General features: G+C 37.8%; 1 protein-coding gene across 1 annotated transcript in view; it reads right to left on the reverse strand.

Annotated features, from left to right (window-relative positions):
* ADAMTS9 (ADAM metallopeptidase with thrombospondin type 1 motif 9) overlaps window positions 1-20,186 on the reverse strand; it is a 161,909-nt gene that overhangs the window by 109,382 nt on the left and 32,341 nt on the right. Inside the window, exons 5-11 of the mRNA XM_054595028.1 lie at window positions 19,459-19,574; window positions 18,429-18,469; window positions 18,229-18,334; window positions 12,816-12,962; window positions 11,429-11,570; window positions 9,360-9,473; window positions 3,830-3,975 (exon numbers count right to left, since the gene is read on the reverse strand). Coding sequence (XP_054451003.1) covers window positions 3,830-3,975; window positions 9,360-9,473; window positions 11,429-11,570; window positions 12,816-12,962; window positions 18,229-18,334; window positions 18,429-18,469; window positions 19,459-19,574 — 812 coding nt within the window. The remainder of the gene's footprint in view (window positions 1-3,829; window positions 3,976-9,359; window positions 9,474-11,428; window positions 11,571-12,815; window positions 12,963-18,228; window positions 18,335-18,428; window positions 18,470-19,458; window positions 19,575-20,186) is intronic.

Below are 20,186 nucleotides of genomic sequence, written 5' to 3' on the forward strand. Positions count from 1 at the left end.
ATGGCCAACTACAGAGTATGCTGAAACTCTATTCAAGGATTACATGGGATGAGCCAGGAAGCTATACTAGTCATCACTGATGATCTTGCCAGATGCAGCAGTCTATGGAACTGGACATTAATTCATTAGTTAATGGCTCTCCCACTGTAGCCAATTTGCAACATTTTCAAGTAAGTTCATCCAACTCTGCTTCAAAAAACCTTTGCTTCAATTCTTCACAGCCAAATGAGAGATTTGCTTTCTTAGATGAAAGAGACATATGTATACTCTTTTTTATGTAAGATTTTATCAGCAGTTGCTATGGTGAAAGCCTAAATGAGAAATATCCAGTTCACAATCATGTCTCTTCTCAGGTCTATGAATTTATTATTATTTTAAAATTGAACCTACTTCCTAGTTGAAAAACAAAACAGAAGCACTAGAAGAGGGAAATACTTTTGAGTTACCTAAAGAACTGGCTTGATTTTTTTTTTTATTTCCATGGGCTGTGACAATTCCATAAACCACTTTTTTTCCAGTCACTAGGAAGCTCAGAGCTAAAAAAACAAGTATGAGCCCACTGGCCTGAGAATGCACCTTCTAGTTCCAATGCTGGTCTTGCTGATACTCTCTTACGATTTGGTGGTTCCAATTTAAGTTTTTACCCTATTACATATTTCTCATAGATTTGGTGAACATATAATTAGTTGTCCAATCCAGGACACTTTGAGAATTAAAAAGGGAGCTATTAAACATTTCCAGGATGACAGATATAAACTGGACCATTCTTAGAAATCAGAACAAATGCTTATTTTACCTGTAGGACATAGGCCAAAAATGGTATTAAGAAAAATAAAGAAAGTGTTTAAAAACAAAATATTAGGGTCTTGTTGTCTTATGGCATCCCTGTAGCACTGTACACAAACTGAGAACAAAAATTTTTTGGACTAAAATTAGAAAGCACATGGTTTATACAGCTTGCTCATAGGACAATCCATGTGATGGCAAGGCTACTTCTCTTTCTTTTTTCTTTTTTTAAGATTTTATTTATTTGTTTTTAGACAGAGGTGAAAGGACAGAGAAAGAGGGGGAGAGAAACATCAATGTGTGGTTATCTCTCACACGCCCTCTTTTTTTTAGCTTCTATACTTTCAAGGAAAAAAAAAAAACCCCTAAAAACAGAGCATATCATGTCTGGGTGTTAAATAAATACATTCTTGAATCACATGAATACTGTGAAAAAATAAAAACAATCCAGTGTTCTTAATAGAGATAAGCTTGGATTCTAAAAGTGGAGCTCTAGTTAAAATCTCGGGCCTCCTCAAACTGAGAAAAGGCAGATTGCCAGGAGAGGGGACCGTGCCCCTCAAACTGAGAATCAGGATAGCAACCACTTCCATATTCTACATAATGAGCCATCTGCTCTGTGAATTGCTCTGAACAAGCTTTTAAAATGAGATTTGAATCTGCTTTTCCCTTTTTTGTGTCCCTTTCTCTCATCAAATTTACTTCCCTGGTGCCTCAGTTTCAGAGGCACACTCCTTAGTGCACAGGGACATTCCACGGTGCAAATAACTTGAAGGCGTTTTAATGAAGTGATGTCAGTACAGACACTCAGCTAGGTGGATTGTGTCATTTTAAAACCTCCCATAGCAAACAGCAAGCACAAGGACCTCTAACTGAAGTCTTTAATGATTGGTTCCTAACTTCTGAATGTGAGGATCTTCACTTTACTTTGAAGCTCAAGATTCTTTCCTGCTGAGATCCTTTCACAGGGTGATTTTCTTTGTCTGGCCCATTCCAATTAAGGAGTGATTTATCTCTCTCTCTACTTTCCACAGCACTTCTAGAATTGCTCTAATTCTTAAAAAAGAGAAGAGAAAAAGAAGAGAAGAGAAGAGAAGAGAAGAAAGAAGAGGAGAGGGGAGGAGAGGAGAGGAAGAGAAGGGAAATGAAAGAAAAAAGACCAAACACTTCTTTGGACGTCAAACATTCTTGAGTTAAAATGTCAAAAGTGCCTACTATTTGCAATATCCATACCCTCATAATAATATAGCTTACGATAATAGTAATTTGGCTCAATGTAATCACCTCATAGTTTTCAATTTTTTAAAAAATTCATATTTATCGTTAGCTTAAAATATTGTAACGTTTCAACAATGATATATATTTGATTTTAAAAAGCAATTTGTAGAACACTATATGCAGTGTGATCCTTATTTTGTGTGATACTTATTTCATATACTACAAGTTACATCTACAATCTTGTTTGAAATTACAAAAGAATATACATAAAATTGTTTTTTTGGTAGTTATTTCTTGTAGGGATGATTGGGGGTTAGAAATACGATGATAAGAAATCTTTATATCATATATTTGTCATCTGAATTTTTAAGAACATGTACTATTTTATATTATTATTTAAAAATTAATACTAAATATAGGCAAACCTAATGTTTATTAGTTAATATGCATAGCTATAAACCAGAGTCTATATCTTATAGCTCTTTGGTTGTCTTCTATAGAGACTAATAATATGTGAATATCAACTAAATGTTGAGGTATAAACAAAAATATATTAAAATAAATTGATTATCATCTGTATTTTGTATTACAGAGCATCTATTTAGACCAGGGCTTGCAACAGTGGCCTATAGCTATGCTCTTTTTCAGTTCACACAACTCAGATATTTCTTACACAAATTTTGGAAGCTGTGTCAATAGTAGACCCTTTTCCTACCTGCAAAAACAATCAGCTAGATCCACAAAGCACCCCGCACTTGGTCTCCACCACTCTGCAATGCAATCCTGTTGTACGAAATCAGCCAACTTTGCTACTCTACCCTAATGTTTCTCTCTACAACCCAGTCTGCTATCCTGTTGCAGGTTGTTAAAAATGAATATTGCTGGGCAAAATCATTTTACATCATCCCCAAGTAGCTGGTTCTTTAAAAATGGTTGTTGCTTTTTACATCTAAAAACTATACCGAATCTGTGCTTGAGGTCCCCGGCCTATATAGGTTGAGTGGCAACAATGTCATGTATTATATTCGTTTCCTTTAAATTTGATACAGATTATAGCCACACAAAATTGGATGTCATTCCTCAAACCAAGATAGCAATTTTTAAATCCTACTTGTAAAAACAGCCTCCCCAGCAGACAGAGGTCTACCATGATAGATGCTAGGGAAAAAAACCCCACTGGCTTTATTTGAATATGCAGGTTTTAACAAGGTTAGGCTGGTCGCATAATGAGAATTATACTGACAAGCAGGACACTCCCAAACTATAAACTGTCAGGTTGTGCAATAGGGACGTCGGGTGTCTCACTTGTAAAACAACTAAATTGATACAAAAAGTAATTTCTCCTTGGTATCCCAGGTCCCTTGGGATCTGCTATGCTGCCTTGGGTGTCTATGTACCCTTTGCAGCATTTCAGAAGCTAACTGGATATATTTATCCACAGTCTCAATGTAAATGACCAATCTCTGTTTCCTTGTGAAAAATTTATCTGTTCACTTTATTAGCATGCTATCCCAAGCTCTTGGGGGTGGGAGAGCAGTGAGAGATTCCTGACTGTCAAAATTGTTAAACAGGCCAATCAACACAAAAGTACCTACTGTTCAGAAGATAGAACTTTTAATAATAAAGGGTCATGGGAGAAAAATAATAATACAGAAGGGAAGTGCCCAGGCACAGAGCTTGGACACCATTCATTTTGGCAGCCCTCAAGTCTACCCACTCGCTTAATCTGGAAAGAGCTCTTTATCTGCCTCCAGCTAAATATTCCCATTAGGCATTTTGCTTTCCTGCTAACCCACTGATAATAGTGCTGAGTTCTAGGACTTACTCCGGTCTGTTGCACTCCCGAACAGCAACTTTGATGCCCCCTCCACACGTTCTTGAGCACGTTCCAAAGTGAGTCCAACTTCCCCAGGATCCATCAGTCACAGGGCCCTCCATTTCTTTGGGAACACAAAATCCAAACTTGCAGTGCTGTATTTAATAAGGGGAACAATGAAGGAGAGCTCGGTGCTTGAGACATTGTAGGGCCCACTGTCCTTTCAAAAACACCTGATTCTAATTGTTTTCCATGTGCTGGTGTGACATGCTGCAATTTCATCATCCATATGAATAATGGAAGCTGCAGGGATTTTATTCTCATACTTTTGATTGTAGGCTTTCTCCATTTACAATTTGCTTGAATAAAACTGGCCAATGAGAGGTTGTCAGGGTAAGCCCAGTGGCCATCTTTGAGGTGCTCAATTAGTTTACTTCAAAAACTGAGGAGTGGAAATGGACAGACTGGCTGCAGATAGGGACAAAATGAATTAGTGGATTTGCATAGCAACTCTCCATTAACTAGACTCAGAGATGTTGTGAGCCTGCTAAAATATAATGCTTTATTGCTTTCCATGGATTTGAAAACCTAATTCAATTACACAGGAAAAGAAAAAAAGCTAGTTATAGGATTCCTATATACTCATTCCACCAAAGCACACGGACAACACTACAGCAAAATGGACACATTACAGAGAGCCCTAAATTTCATTGGTTTTTTGCTACCAATGGTTTCATATTCTGTGGCCTGGAGCAGGAAGAAGACCATGATGTTTACAATAAAACAAACAAACAAAAAAAGAAGTCCTCAGCAGGACAAGAGAATCAAGAAGCCCATTTGAGCCCTCTGCCATTGTTGAGTATGAGGCCCTGACACGAAGCCGAGGTCACTGAACAGGGGCACAAAGGAAGAATGGCAGCCGTGGTGGCAGGAGGGTGACACCCCACAGCTCTCTCAGATCTCCAGGCAGAGCTAGGGGCTCTGCTGTGATCCAGCCACAGGGAGGACAAAGGTGTGGAGCCACAAAGGCTGGGGAGGGGGATATATGCGAGGAAAGTGGACAAATAAGAGGCAGGTGAAGGTCCCAGTTGGAATGGCCGGTACCAGGAAAAGCTTGGTGAAAAATTATTTAAAGACTATAATGAATCTTCCTCTATTCTGCTGTGCTTTCTCCCTTCTATTTATCCTCTTAGAGTATCTGAGGACACATCCCTCTCCCTGGGCTGTTTGATTGAGGCTTAGGAGGTTCTGCTGCGTCCAAAGAATTCTAGGTAACTCCATACCCAAGAAATGTGGGCAGAGGCAGAGGTGACTGCATCGCTCCCAGAAATCCCTGTATGCTTGTCTCTACAGCGTTCTTGAACATTTCTCGGGACATATGCATGTAAAGATAAGCGAGAGAAGCAGCTTGCTCTAGACTACCACTACCTAATAAGAATATAACCTGAGTCCTGTATTTATTAAGTTTAAAAATTTATAAAAGCCACATTAAAACAAGTATAAAAATCCCTGAAATTAATTTTAATATCGCTTATTTAGCTCAAAATATCTAAACATTATTTCTATATGTAATCAATACAAAATTATAAATGAGTTTTTAAAATACTTTTTTCATACTAAGCCTTCAACACCTGGTGTGTTTTTTCCCATAAGCACATCTCAGTTCAGACTGGCATTTCGAGTGCTCACCAGCCTCATGTGCCTAAGGTTGCCATATTTGACAGTGCAGGGACAAAGCTTAGCAGGCAAAAATCCAGTTTCCACAAACTAACTCTGTGACCTTGGGCAAGTCACTTAACTTTGCCTCCACAGATCAAAAATGAAGATGTACCTGCCAAAGTTATCTTGAGTATAACATGGAACGGTATGTCTACAGCACCTAGTACACAGCTGAGCACACAGAGGACCAGACTTCAATAAAGCTAGTAATAACAATGGCAAACATTTACACTTGATTATTGGTCAGGCCTGAAACTCAGATTTGATGGCTGGAGCTGCAGCCATTTTGTGACTTTGAGGATCATGACCATTTGCATATGACAGTGGAGCAGGAAAAAAGTAAGAGTCTGGGTCTCTGATGATTTTGTGGAACTACCATAACAGCTCCATAACTTGTTTAATTATGGACTAGTTTTTTGTGTGTGTGTCAGAATAAGGCCAATTTCCTTACACTATTATAATTGGGTTTGACCTGAACAAAATTTCTAATTAATATATAACTGAGGTCATAGCTGTTATGCCCAAATTTAGCCTTCAAGTCTTGGTGCCAGATATACATTTTACAAATTCTACAAAGTAAGGAAAAATCCTTTGAAGATTCATGGAGTTTAATAATGAGAAATTACCTGGAAATACATTTTTCACCTCGTGACACTTAAGTCTTCAGTCTGTTGATCTCTCTATTCTATAGACTCTACTTGCACATAAGAACAAACAGTAAACTTCAGAGCAAAATAAAGACATAGGTGCTGCCATTAGCAAAGTGCTATCATTCAGCCCTACACTCAAATGTCCTCACATGGTCTCTTTTAAAAAGAAAACTTCAAACTGCTCTGCAAATGAAATATGCCTTGCTGATATGACCATTAATGGGTGTTCAAAGGAGAGGAAGAACCTCAGAAAAACAGGGGAAGTGCTTGAGGTGACAGAGCCTGGAAATCAGGGCTGTTTGGCAAAAACGTACCAAGATAATCTATTTTTCCAGGCAAATTTGACAAACAATCATGACATACTGGAATACCCATTACATCATAACAAAGCATTAAGTGGCTAGTGGGGTCCCAGCCAAAATACAGTCAGCCTTTCCTAAAAGTGTCCAGAACCATTTAAATGACATTCTACCTAAGTAATCTCCAAACCCCCTTAAAAAAAAAAAAAAAGGTTGGAAAACTGACTTGGTGATCAATTTCATCCCAATGAGGTTTAAAACAAAAGTTTCAAACCTGAGACTCACAGACAGGGTTAAAATAAAAATGTTAATGGACTTAACAAGAGAATGAAGAAAATAAAGAGACATTAGAGTCATTCATCAAAACAACATTGTGTCAGCAGCCCAAGACAGATCACTCCTGAGGGAACAGGGCAGAAAGAAGAGAAAGAAAAAAAAAAAAAATTAACCCTTCAGCAAAGGGAGGCAGAATTTGCTAGAGAAAAGGCATATGGTTTTACTGCCAAGTCTATGAAAACAAAATGAAGGAGCCAAAGAATTTCTATACCAACATACCCACCATTTCGGGCATTTGTAAAAATGCATAAATATTCTTCAGGGGAATAAACACATCTACCCACATCTTTAGTAAAAGCTACTACACTTGGCCACCTTTTTTTTTTTTTTTTCAATTTTCTAAAACACAATTTAAAAGGTACCTATCATTTTCTCTGCAGCATTGCTTATACAAAAGTGTTCTGCATCTGCTCTTTGGAATGCCTTGAAGTCCTTTACTCTTGCTGAACACAAGCATACATCATCTTCTGAAAGATATCCCAGATAGCCCATCCCTCAGGTAAAAGATTAGCCTGCAATCTCTTATCTTCTGCTTCTACAAAAACAGAAGATTAGAAAAAGACACAAGACATCCTCCCATGTTCTTTTGTGTTCCAGGACTGATTGAGATGCCACATCAGTAAATGGCACTTGGAAGCCTGTTCGTGACAAGTTTACTAAATATAATTCACTCCATCATATTATTGAGAATCCTTCATTGTTACAGTTTTTAAAGCAGTAGCATGGTCAGAAATAGACATATTAGGCGGGTGCCCTCAAATTAACTAAAAACCACAACGTAATACCAGTGATTTTTCTGAGATTAAACAGTTTCTACACAAGTAATATAGCTGGCTGGCTCTAAATCAAGCCAACTAACCAAATCATCAACTGGGGATCATGTCGACTCTCATTTCCCATCAACCGGTAGCACCTGTCTGGGTCACTGTGTTTAGAAGGACTCTGAGGCCACTTCATTTCATAACAAAGAGTGAATGCTTACTGGCTGCCATGGAAACCTAACAGCCATATTTCCCTTCAAAGGTATGATCCTTGGCCATTAACATGTTGAGTTAAATGTCCCGTAGAAAGTGAAAGATTCACTCTGACCAAGGAGATGTATTTCTTTTTAAGCTCAATGAAAGGTACAAAAGTTGTTATACCTATGACTATATATAGTTTTGGTGAGGTTGTTATTGGGGGAAATGTATATACTTAATTGCTGAGGTCCTAGCCATTAAGAAGTGATAACTTGAGGTGACTTGGTCACCAAATCAAATATAAAATCATCTTGTGATTTTTAATTTTTGTATTGAACTTTGTGTTTTTAAAACACCTTTCATGCCCTCCAGCTCATGTAACTTTATAACCGCCCTGAGAGACGAATTGAAGAAACCACTAGTCCTCCTGTTTGACCACTGGAAACTGAAGGAGCTCAGCTATAGCCAACACAGCACTCCTCAGCCCCTCCCGCCCCTTCAGAACAAATGAAGGAGGGAGTTAAGGAGGGCAGGGGCTCAGGTGTCGGCGGGGCTCTGCCCTGAATGAACTGTGTGATCTTGAGCGAGTCACTTCTTTTTCCTGTTTCCTATCTATAAAATTAGTTACAGAGAATTAAGTTCTGTCATTTCTTTAGTACCCCTTCTGTGGAAATATTCTGGTGCCATTGATTCTACAATGTAAAGTGGAGGAAAAAAGTGAGATGAGAATGAAATATTAAAGTGAGCAAAGTAGACAATGGGAAGAAGAGAGAAGACAGAAAAAATATATGGAAGAAAGACAAAAGGCTCAGAATATAGTCCAAGGATGGCCTCGCTGGTAGGTGACAGAATGCCATTTTTCATACGGATTTAAAAAATATCAGGATTCATATATAAAGCAGTTCTAACTAAATTTTTTAAGTGAAGATGATGGTATCACAAACATAGTACCTTTAGGTGAAGCAGGTTACATTAATCATACTCCTAGGTGCATGGGAGATTGTTATTTATCACTGGGCTATGCAAGTAGTGGATTTGGTTTGGTTACTAACAAATAAGTGGAAACCAGGATAACCAAATGAGAATTTGGACTTGGATATATCCCAAGTGACATCATTACTTCTTAAAGGGACAAAAGTTTGGAAAAGTCTGGTATTCCAGCAGTAAAAACAGTAAGTTTACTGTACTTCTGCATTTCCTTGATTTTAATAAGCTTCATCATAAAATAATAGACGTCCATTGCAACCCCAAAAGGAGACTGAAAGAAGAAAAATGCTACCACACATTAAATGTACCCATAAATTAAAAACACATTGGAATTTTGGAAATGTGAAAATGAGAAAAAGAATGTCTTAAAATGGAGGCAATAGTGATAGCCATGTCTGTCTATGAATAGTATACAATAATGTTTTCATAATTTTCAATAGCAAAGCTGAACCCCTTGCCTTAAAAAAGTATTATGTATGCTAAAAGACACTGCACTTACTTACATTCTAAACAGTGGTGACTGAGCCTGCAGCTAAAATCTTGCCCATTTCTGGCCCAAGACAGAAGGAAAGGTTGGCGCGTTACTTGCCTTTCCAGGCTCGCACTCTGTCCCATCAGCCCACGGTGTGTGCTGCGTCCGGCAGCCTTTACTCGCTCCGTCTCCTCCGTCCCCGTTATTGCACCAGAGTCGTCGACACTGCATCTGCTCATTTTAGTGAGATGAAAAATCAGTGACAGCATGGTTAGATGATATCAAACAAGGCAAGGATTACTTTCAATTAATGTTTTGCCAATGATATACTATAGATTGGAAAGGGATTTTATTTCCTGGTATGAAAAGTGATAAAGTATTTCAAGGAATACAGAGAGCAGTAAGCGAGGCACACATGTATGCCTGGTAGTACTTGAGATAGTGTGAAAAAGGAGTTTCTGCGCATCTGGTCCTCAGTAACCCCTCTCTGGGCTGCTGATGAGGACACCAGGGCGGAGGCAACAGAGCATGCACACTCGCACACGGGAGCTGTGTGATGAGAGCTGAGGTCTGTGAAGAGCTGTGACTGGAGATTAGGTTTGGAATTATGCTGTGATTAACTGTGATTTGAGTTTTGTTTTGGCTTGACCACAAAACCAGTGTTTTCTTCTAGTAGTCCATGGACCACCACAATCATAAAATGACTCTTTTTTTAGGGTGTTAGGGGTTATCAGAGGAAAGAAGGGACAAAATATTGCGAAATATTTCAGCATACAAAAAGCACAGACACGACATAATGGATACACATGGACCCAACTAAAGAAAGAAAACTCCCAGGTGCATCTGAAGGCCTGGTATATCCCTCCTCGATTCTGAGCCCTTTCCCCTTCTCCCAGAGATGACACTGTCCAGAGGGGTGGCCATCGTGCTATTGTCCTCATTGTTCTTATGAGAAATGTATAAGTATCGCCCAATAACATACATTTTAACTTTAAGCAAACAGTATTATTCAGCATTTCAGAATATACTGATAGGCCTTACAACTTGTTTACACCCACCATACACAAATACATGCAATATTTTTAAGATTTACCCAAATTGATACATTGAGCTCTATTTCATAAGATACATTTAAAAAACTTTTTCCTGATTATTAAACTAAACCATGCTCATATTAGAAAAATTCAGAAAAATATGCTGAAAGCACTAATAATTTATTTTTTTTAAATAGAAAAGCTTCAAACTAACCAGTCTTTCCTTGCCTTTTACAGTTGAGAGCATACTCTACAAAATAATTATGCTGTTAAAAAAATCAGGATCATATTCCCATTTGCGGTTAATTTTTAATTATTATATAATATTCTTCTAAATGGAGACACCATAATTCGCTGAACCTTTCTATTGTAGCACATTTGGATCACTCCTAATGTTTACTATCATGAGTAACACAGAAATAAATATAATCATGGATAAATTTTACTCAAAATATTTTATTATTTTCATGGAATCACTGTACTTCCCAATTTACCATGTAATCTCTAAAATTTCTCCTAGTAAAACAAACACACATATACACCCAATGCGATAGAATAAGGCACCCCAAAGAAGCACAGTTCTGCTCTTCTAAAATCTATTGATAAACACTAGATCGTATCATTGGTCCAAATGTCTACAACACATACATCAAAGTATCACACACACACACCCCTGCTGAGCTATCACCAGAAACGATTTTAAGCCCCAGGTGGTCACAGGACACAGGTTTGATGAGCTAAACCAGGGGAACAAGTTTGTCCCATGAATTACTTTTACTGAATCTAGAAGAGTCCCTATGATAAAGGTCACCTACACAGGTCAATGGTCATGAAAGGAGACAAGGAGAGAAAGGGGCTGAGCTCTGCCACTACCGCTCTGCGACCTGCCCTCTCTGAGCCTCACTTTCGCACCTGTACGAAGAAAACAATAATGGTATCTCCCTGGTGGACTGTCCTGAGAGTGAAATGAAAAAGTGACAGTAAAACACCCTCTAACACTCAGTACTGTGACTGCTTATCACCATCATCATTAGTATTATCATTAACAGTCAATGGACCATTCTCAACTTTTCCATGAGTGGTTCATATTAGAGTGAAAATCTAATGGAAAATTATGAATAAAAAGTCCATAATCAATCCCCAAACACTTACCATAAATGGACACACCTGAGAACCTGGTCCGAAAATCAATTCACATTGTTTATTCACGTTGTAAAGGAGGCCTGGCAGTTGGGAAGGCAAATGGTAGTATCTGGATTCAGGTTTGTTAAGTAAACACTCGCCGTAACCAATGCTATTGGAAAGCAAAAAATACAGATGGTGAGAGCAATGGGTGACACGTGATTGTCAACGCCTCCAGATGAAAGAAAAGGCCATCTGTCATTATAATGGTAGAGAGGACAGTTCCTTATATTTGCTTTATTCTTTTTATCTAAGGTTAAGTCTAGGAGTTGAAGTTATGTTTTGGTGTATATTTGTTTGTATACTGATTGGCTATGTATACAACACAGCCAATAAGAAATGTGTATCTATTACAGCTTTTATCACATTTCAAGGCAATTATCTATTTATCCAGCTATCTATCTGTTTATTTATTTATAATCATCTTCTCCAATAGACTGTAAGCTTCTTAGGGTCAAAGATAGTGTCTTTTCATCTTCCATAACAGATATTTAGTAAATCTTTGCTGAATAGATGAGTGGTTTAATCAACAATCTTGAGAAACATACACCACCTACCATCTGATTAAATAGGAAAAACAGCAGCCCTCCTTTTGACTTTTCTACAAACACTTCTGGATGAAATTCACACCCAGTGAGTTCTGATTAATAAAATCCCCTCTTCCCTGTGGTTGTAAAAATATACACCCAGTGACCTTAGGACAATCACTTAACCTTCTGTACTTCTGGGAGAGAAAAGCAATAAATCTGTGACACAGGGATATTGTATAATGTAATGGGATCTTTGAACAGTCTGGCAAGAAGCTTAAAAAACAAAATAAGAAAAGGGGGGGGTTGTGTGTGTGTGTGTGTGTGTGTGAGAGAAAGAGGCAGTGGGGGTGGGGAGAGAGAGGGAGAATGTCCTACATTCAACAGCAGGGAGGGCTGCTGCAATTTTCATCTCCCCAGATAGCCTTCTTTGGGATTGTATCACTATCCTACCCTTTTCAGAGCCAAAATTACTAAATTAAAGCCCATAAATATTGTGGCTTTCCTTCATTAGGTAATCACATTCATGGTCCTTCTCCGAACACCTGAACATCTAGATTTCCTATCTTCACCAAGAATAAAGCAACATTTACCCTTTCTCTGTAAGATCCCAACCTTCTTTTTAGCTCAGTCTATAATCTTCTAAACTGTGGCAGGACATAAACTGCACAATGGCAGAGAGTATTTTTTCCCCTCCTTCAAGGAATGTCAGTCAACAAAAATAACAACTCAAAAGGAATGCTTGACTCTACATTTTCTTTCCCAAAATTAGTGTACTACATGGAGGCCACACACCAGAAGTCTGTGCTAAAACAAAGTTCACATCTTACTCTAAAAATTCAGTCACATATTTTCGACTACACTTTGACCATATCCAGGGTTTGGTGTGGAAGTTCAATGTTGGAGCCATGACTTGCTGGGGACTCTTAACTCCTTCTTCTTTGCACTTATTGCTGTCATCATGAGGCATATTAAACCTACAGCCAACGAGACAAGGATGAAATTGTCAATAAACACCAAGGGATCGAGTTATTATAATTGGTTTCAAGAATGTACCTGTCTAAAAAATTTTTTAACTGACTCCTGCATTGTGGATAAAAAGTCAGTTTTGAACTGACTACTGCATTGTGGATAAAAACCTGAATCCTGATGAGCAGAACAAAACTAGACAATTAAAGGTGGAGTGCTGATGAAATATAATTCTTACTCAATTTAATACACAGTGCCTTTAATGTATAAAAAATGTGGATTGAGCCATTATATGGCTTAAGTGTACTTTTTGGAATTGCAGAAGCTCTGAACATTCTGTAGTTGGTGCTAGAATACAGTAGATGGAATTCCTAATAAGCAGTTAAAGGCCAATTTATAGAGGCAAGATTTGGCAGGTTATGATAATGCTGTGAATATAGTCAGTCAAGTGTCAAAGCTTGCAGCCAAAGCTTCCTAATAAGAGGCTCACTGTGGGATTTGGCATCTCCACTTCAGATCAAATTGACAAAGGACATAACCCCGTTGGTATATCATTATAAAGGTATGCAAAGTTCATGCACAATAAAACAATTAAGCAAGGCTGCAAACATGGAAACCAGAAGCATGCCTCTTCAATTGGCTTAACTCAAAGATGGCAAGTAGTTTCATGCTTCATGCCAATACCAATTGATTGGTACTGATTTCCTGAGAAGTTGGGCACAAAATGAGTTTTAATTAAATCCGGGCTTCCTCTCTTCTGCCCGCACCCCTCCCCACCAACCCAGAAGGTTGTGATGAGGAACCAATGTCCTCTTCTTGGGCCTGGGAAAGAACTTGGGAGCAGCATTCACACATATTTGCCAGACAAAGTAGGGGAAAATGATAGGAAGCATTTGTCAATCCAGAAACATCAGCTGCATAATCCACATGCCATTATCAGCTTTAGTATTTATCCACTGGTTAAGAAGCTCAGAGGGGCTCTCCTCTCTGGGTGACTTTCCCCAATCACAAATTTGATGCATGTGATTAATTGAACATTTAGGGAGGAATTTCCTTCACTAGTTCGCCTTGAAATGTGTAAATAAATGAGTCAGAAGAGTGTAGACTTGCTTCGTACGTAAGTAAAAGCTGGGAGAAAAGTCTGTGAAGTTCAGTCCATTGATTTCTCTTGTGTTTGGTTTTCTTTTTCTTTTAAAAATTTGAGCCCCACAATAATTACCAAATGAAATAATTGTCTGATGGAAATTGTGAGATGGTAAAACTCAAACTGCCTTGGTTGAACCTAAAAGTAGTTCTTAATGCTTATGAGTCCATTTTCTTAAAAAAAAAAAATCCCCAAGTTTCTAGTTCCCAGCTGCTGAGTCAATATACTACCTATACCAACAAACCCAACAAGCACAGCATCTAAATCTTAGTTTAGCTGTTTCTCTGTGGTGCAAGGGGGCTGATGTTTACCCCCTACCCCTATGAGGACTTGACAAAATCCAGTTTATTTTATCAGGTAAACAGAAATCTTCCTTTCATTCAAATGTCAGGTACATATGCTCATAGCAGAAGCTAGATCATATTCATTGAGCATATTGTTAAACAACAATAATACTTCTTTTTGCATTTGCAACACACTGGGCAGTGTGTTGAACATGTCAGATGCTTTATTTCACTTAATTATCTATTTGACCCAATGGCCAATACGATTACTATCCACATTTTATAGATAAGGAAACTGAGATTTAATTACTTGGTTGAGGTCATAAGTACTAAGATAGGGGAGCTGGGATTGGGATTCACTTCAGTCTGATTCTAAAACCTCTTGCTTTGGAATATATATAAACTATATTCCCTGCTGTTAGACAGTTGTGGAAGATTTGTCTGGAATACTGTGAAAAGATTTCTATATCCAGTAGAGGTAACTGACCTCCCAAATTCTTCCTCTTAGACTCTGCGTGTCTATGAGGCTGTATGAAGAGGAGGAGCTGTTTTTTGAAGCAGCCACTAATGCTCAACAGATACAAGATCAATTGTTTTCTTCCCCTCAATAAACGTTGGTTTTTTTATTATCACAAAGTCATGACTGGAACAACTTAGCATGTAATTTTTAAAAGGTTCATTAGAAAAACCTGAGGATTTTCACTTCCTTAAATGTGAGCAAACCTAACTATCTGAGACAAAGCACCAAAACAATGATAATTCTTAATGTTTTAGGAACATACTTTTTGTTTAAATAACAACTCACTCACATCATTCATCAATTATTTCATACTTTACTCCCTGACACAACTGAGATAGTATATGTTTTATCCTCACGTTACAGGTAGGGAAACAGCATACATTATCCTCAGGTCAAGCAGAACGTGGAACAATTCAGTCCAGAATTTGGGTGTCTGGCTACCAGCCGACTTCTGTCCTGGAGCTGGGACCCCGCTCTAACCTCACTAAGTCAAACACAGAGAAACAATAATACTTACCTGTGGGGATAAAGAAGATTAAGGGAGATAATATAAATGAAAGTGCCTAAAACAATGCCAACAACATGGTTTCTGTGTCAGGAAAATGTTTGTTAACTATATGCATTTAGGTTTCTCTATAGTTGGAAATATTTAGTTTTTGCTACTTAATATTTCACTTTCTTCAAAATGTCAACTTTATAAACTGTCTAAAAGAAGTTTATAAGCTCTTGTTATAAATAAATAGAAAATTAATTATATTTATTTAAATGGTATACTTTTCTTTGCCATATATTAGGGAGAAATGTTAATAAAAATTCTGTTCCTTTTGAATACATTCCTATCTCTGTAACTTTTCCAATTCCATTTCCTATGAAGGGAATAACTGCCCTGTTGAAATGTCAATCTATTCATCATGGTCAAATCTATTCTTCTATTTAAAGTTCTAAATAATTTACTAAATTTTATGTAAAACAAACAAAAATCCCTAAAAGATTCTGTTAAAATAAGTTTGGGAAAACCGAGTTACACAAAATCAATAGTTTAATACAGAACTTGTTAAAGCTTTCACTTTATACCATTTAGCCTTGTGACTTCAACCAAGGATAGACTAGGAACATATTTTTAAAAAATCACTTGACTGTTGAACTGAAAAAAACAGATCCTACACTTGACATTAGCCAAAAGGCTGAGAAGCAACCTGGAGAGCATTATGCTAAGTAAAAGAAGCCAGTCAGAGAAAGACAAATACTGTGTGATTTAATGTATATGTGGAATCTAATGAACAAAATAAACAAACAAAATAGAAACTGACTCATAGATACAGTGAACAGACCGACAGCTGTCAGAGGGGAAGGGGGTTGGAGGTTTGGATGAAAAAGGTGAATGGATTAAGGAAAAAACCTCACAGACACAGATAACAGTTTGATGATTACCAGAAGGAAAGAGGGGTGGGGCAGGTATAAGAGGGTAAAGGGGAGATAAATGGTGATGGATGGAGACTTGACTTTGGGTAGTGAACAGAGAATACAATACAATATACAGAGGATGTATTATAGAATTGTACACTTGAAATCTATGTAATTAGATCTTGTGAGTCTGGGCAATGTCACCCCAATAAATTTAATAAAAATTTTTTTTCAATCACTTGACTACAAAACTGTTTTTTTGTTTTTGCAATAGCATGGATGGATCTAGAGGGTATTATGCTAAGTGAAATAAGTAGTAAATCATATAAAGACAAACACGGTACGATTTCACTTATATGTGGAACTAATGAACAAATATACAAATAAAATAGAAAAAGACTCCTAGCTACAGAGAATAGATTGATAGCTGTTGGGCGGCGGGGGGCAGGGCACGGGTTAGGGGACTGGCTAAAAAAATTGAAGAGATTAATAAGTACAAATTGGTAGTTACAGAATAGTCATAGAGATGTAGATTACAGCATAGAGAATATAGTCAACAATATTGTGCTAACTCTATAGGGTCATAGGGCCAGGTGGATACTTGAAAGCAGCAGAGTTGGGGGCACTCTGTAAAGTGCATGAACTTCTAACCACTTTGCTGTACTCCTAAGCTAATACAGAATAATATTGAATGTTAATTGTAGTTGAGAAATTAAAAAAAAGAATCACGACTATAAAACTTTTTTTCCCCCCACAGACCATTCTTTTGGAAGTAGTGCTAAAGACCTTGTGCTTTGTGAAACACTGCTGGGATCAGTAGTTTTCAAACTCAGTTTCAAGAAATCCTTAGTTTCATAATAGCATTTCAGAAACCAAAAGGACAGAGAGAAAGCTGACTAATAGGACCCTGGCCTGCCACAACTGCTTGATGGAAAGCAAGCCTTTTTTTGTGCCATAAATATTGGGTGTTTAATAACACTTCCTTTAGAGAAAAGAAAAGGGGTATGCACTTAAAATATGCTTGAAAGGTACTGGTTTTTAAATATACTCATTATACACTGAACTGAATTGGTGGTACCTCTATATATGCACCTTGCTTTATGCCCAGCACAGCACACTGCACATATGTGCCCTCATAATGCTAGCGAATGAAAAAGTGTGCTTAATAGATGATCTTAGTTATAAAGTTAACGTCTGACATGAAAATTGATATACAACTATATTAGTGACATCTGAGAAAATTATTTCATAAAGACATAAGTAATTTAATTTTTCTAGAAAGAAAATAATGCCGCTCAAATATCAGAATAATTTCTAGTAAATTTACACTACTTTGCCACATGTTCTAGTCATGCTCTATCTCTAAAAGAACAAAAAGGAAAATCCAGTTTCATAATGACCACAATTAGCAAACGTGTTCTTTGCTCTATCTTTGTTCATTCTCTTCCATGAAAGATCTCAGTGCTCCCAAGGCTCACTGTCTGAACTATATAGACTTATGTAACTAGAACCAGGAATGATCTGGATTGTGAAAATCTTGTGAGTCTGGGCAATAATAGGGACCCTCCCAGAAAAAGATGTCAAGCCAGAAAATTCTCCTAGCTGACCAGTGGATGGTTTGGAAAGGCCCCTTTCCTCTGATTCCCAGTAGGAAAGGAGAATATTAGACTTTTCATAGAAAATGTGTGCAGTTAAACCAACAAGCCAAATGAGCTATGGCACAAGAGGGTACACTGCGTTTACTCAGCAATCCGAAATCAAGGTTATTTCACCCAACTAGGTTCCAAGGTCTTCAACCCTGCAAATTCTATGACTCAAGAAGTGTCTCCCACCCTCTAAAGTCAAGGAAAGGTTCACTGTTGCGAAGGAAGAAAAGTTTTAGGTCACTCTAAATTCAATGAAAACATGGAAAGGAAACATACAGATGGCCCAGTTCATGGGCTATTGTAAAAGCTGTGCTCAATCCATTATCTTCATTAATAGAACAGCTTCTAGGTGGATCACAAAGGGATCCCAGTTCAGCAAGGCCTATTGGGAGGAAAAGAACAATAATTTACTTGAAAAAGTAGTTGTAGCTAGAATAAAAACATGTAGCCAGAAAGGAGACACAAAGCAGACTCACCCAAGGTATCACATTTGTCATGAGCTCTGCAGATATCCTGTCTGAAAGCAAAGCAGACTTAATGCCTTGATGACACCGAAGAGGAAACATCAAAACAAGTAAACACTTCACAGTCTTTTAGGAATTCATAACAGCACCCATGTTAGGGAGGGCATTACCAAAAGCAAACTAATAAGGACAGGGTTACGCAACTCAAAAACAGTTTGGACATCACTGATTAAAGGATAAGAAGCTACATTGAAAGGTCTTCTTCTGCCTCAATGGTGGCTACAGAACAAGCAGAAACCTCTCTGACCAGGATTTTTCCTCATACATTGGAGGAAGTGATTCTGTTTTCTTAACAATGATTCTTGACAAACATGTTTTTCCTTTATGGTTACAAATGCGTGCCTATGACCACCTCTGAGGTGAGTGGTGGGCAGCACACTAGGCCAGCAGACCTCTTTCAAGCCCTGCATAGACTTTTAAATATTTCTGAAGTAGGAGCTTCAAAATTTAAAGTAGGAGCATTTAAAAATTGGAAAGTTCACTTTTAAGACAAATCCACATCTCTGACTTTTTGCAAAATCGCAGAGGTTGGCAATAATGGGACTGTATCCTGCCTGGTAACAACTGGCTCAGTCTGAAGAGCCGCTGCCTCTTCCTTTCCCTTCAGGCCTGTCTGACACTTCCACTGTCTACTTGGCACCTATTGGGTAGGTGGTTCCTAACAGGGGTGATTCAGCACTCCTCTACCCCTGCCCTTGCCCCTGTCCCCAGAGGTCATTTGGTAACCTATGTGGCCTGACCACATGGCTGGTTGTCACAACTGAGAGGAGGGAATGTTACTGATAAGTGGTGGGCAGAGACCCAGGATGCTGCTAAACATCCTGCAATGCACTGGACAGCCTCACAAAAGAGAATTCTCTGCTCCCAAATGTCAATAGTGCTAAGGCTGAAAAACCTTGTACTCGGAGCTGACTACTGGCAATATACGACCTCATCCCATCAACTTGACTGGAAACAGATGGGAAGAGTGAGAAATTCATACCTTGTTATAAGAACAGCAGTATCATGGTGGATTCCACCTAGATTGTTCTTCGAATGCTGCCACTCGCAAAACTTTCTTAATGTTGTCTGGGCATTAAAAGATATGGAAGGTCCTTCCTAAATACAGAAAAAAAAATATGGTTTGTCTCTTGTACCACTTAGACATGCCATTTCGGATACAGATAGAAGAAAGAAGAAAAAAACTTTATTACCTGTTCATTATGAATCATAACTAAGTTCACAACAACAATATTAATTAAATTTCCAATACTGGGGTCTTTATAGATAGAGGCTACCTGCAACCGAGATAAATTTTTCAAAGTTAATTGTGAACTCTGTGTAAGCAATAAGCAATTTACTTCTTATGTGGGGCTCCACCTCTTTCTACAATTCATGCAACAAACATATGTATTTTCAAGTTTTGAATTTTCACTCAACAAACATTGTTAAAAGTCTCTTTGTAAAATTGTTCAAAGATAGAAGTTTTAAATAATAAATTCTAACATTTAAATTTCAAGATGCTTTCTTTGGAAATTGCATGGTTATGCAACTCAACAGTTCTTTATGCCAAATACTAGTTTTTAATTTTTGATGAAGCTCCTTCATCCCAGTTGATATCCCAGATTGCGAAATTATGAAATCTCACATTGATCGCGTCTTTGTTAATACTGCTGTTCTTCATGTTTAGCACCCATTTCTGTTCTCCACAACCTGGTAACCTATTTTTTT

The sequence above is a fragment of the Pteronotus mesoamericanus genome, unplaced genomic scaffold, assembly GCF_021234165.1.
Source record: "Pteronotus mesoamericanus isolate MK-2021 breed Mesoamerican mustached bat unplaced genomic scaffold, CSHL_Meso_final scaffold_54, whole genome shotgun sequence".
NCBI lineage: Eukaryota > Metazoa > Chordata > Mammalia > Chiroptera > Mormoopidae > Pteronotus > Pteronotus mesoamericanus.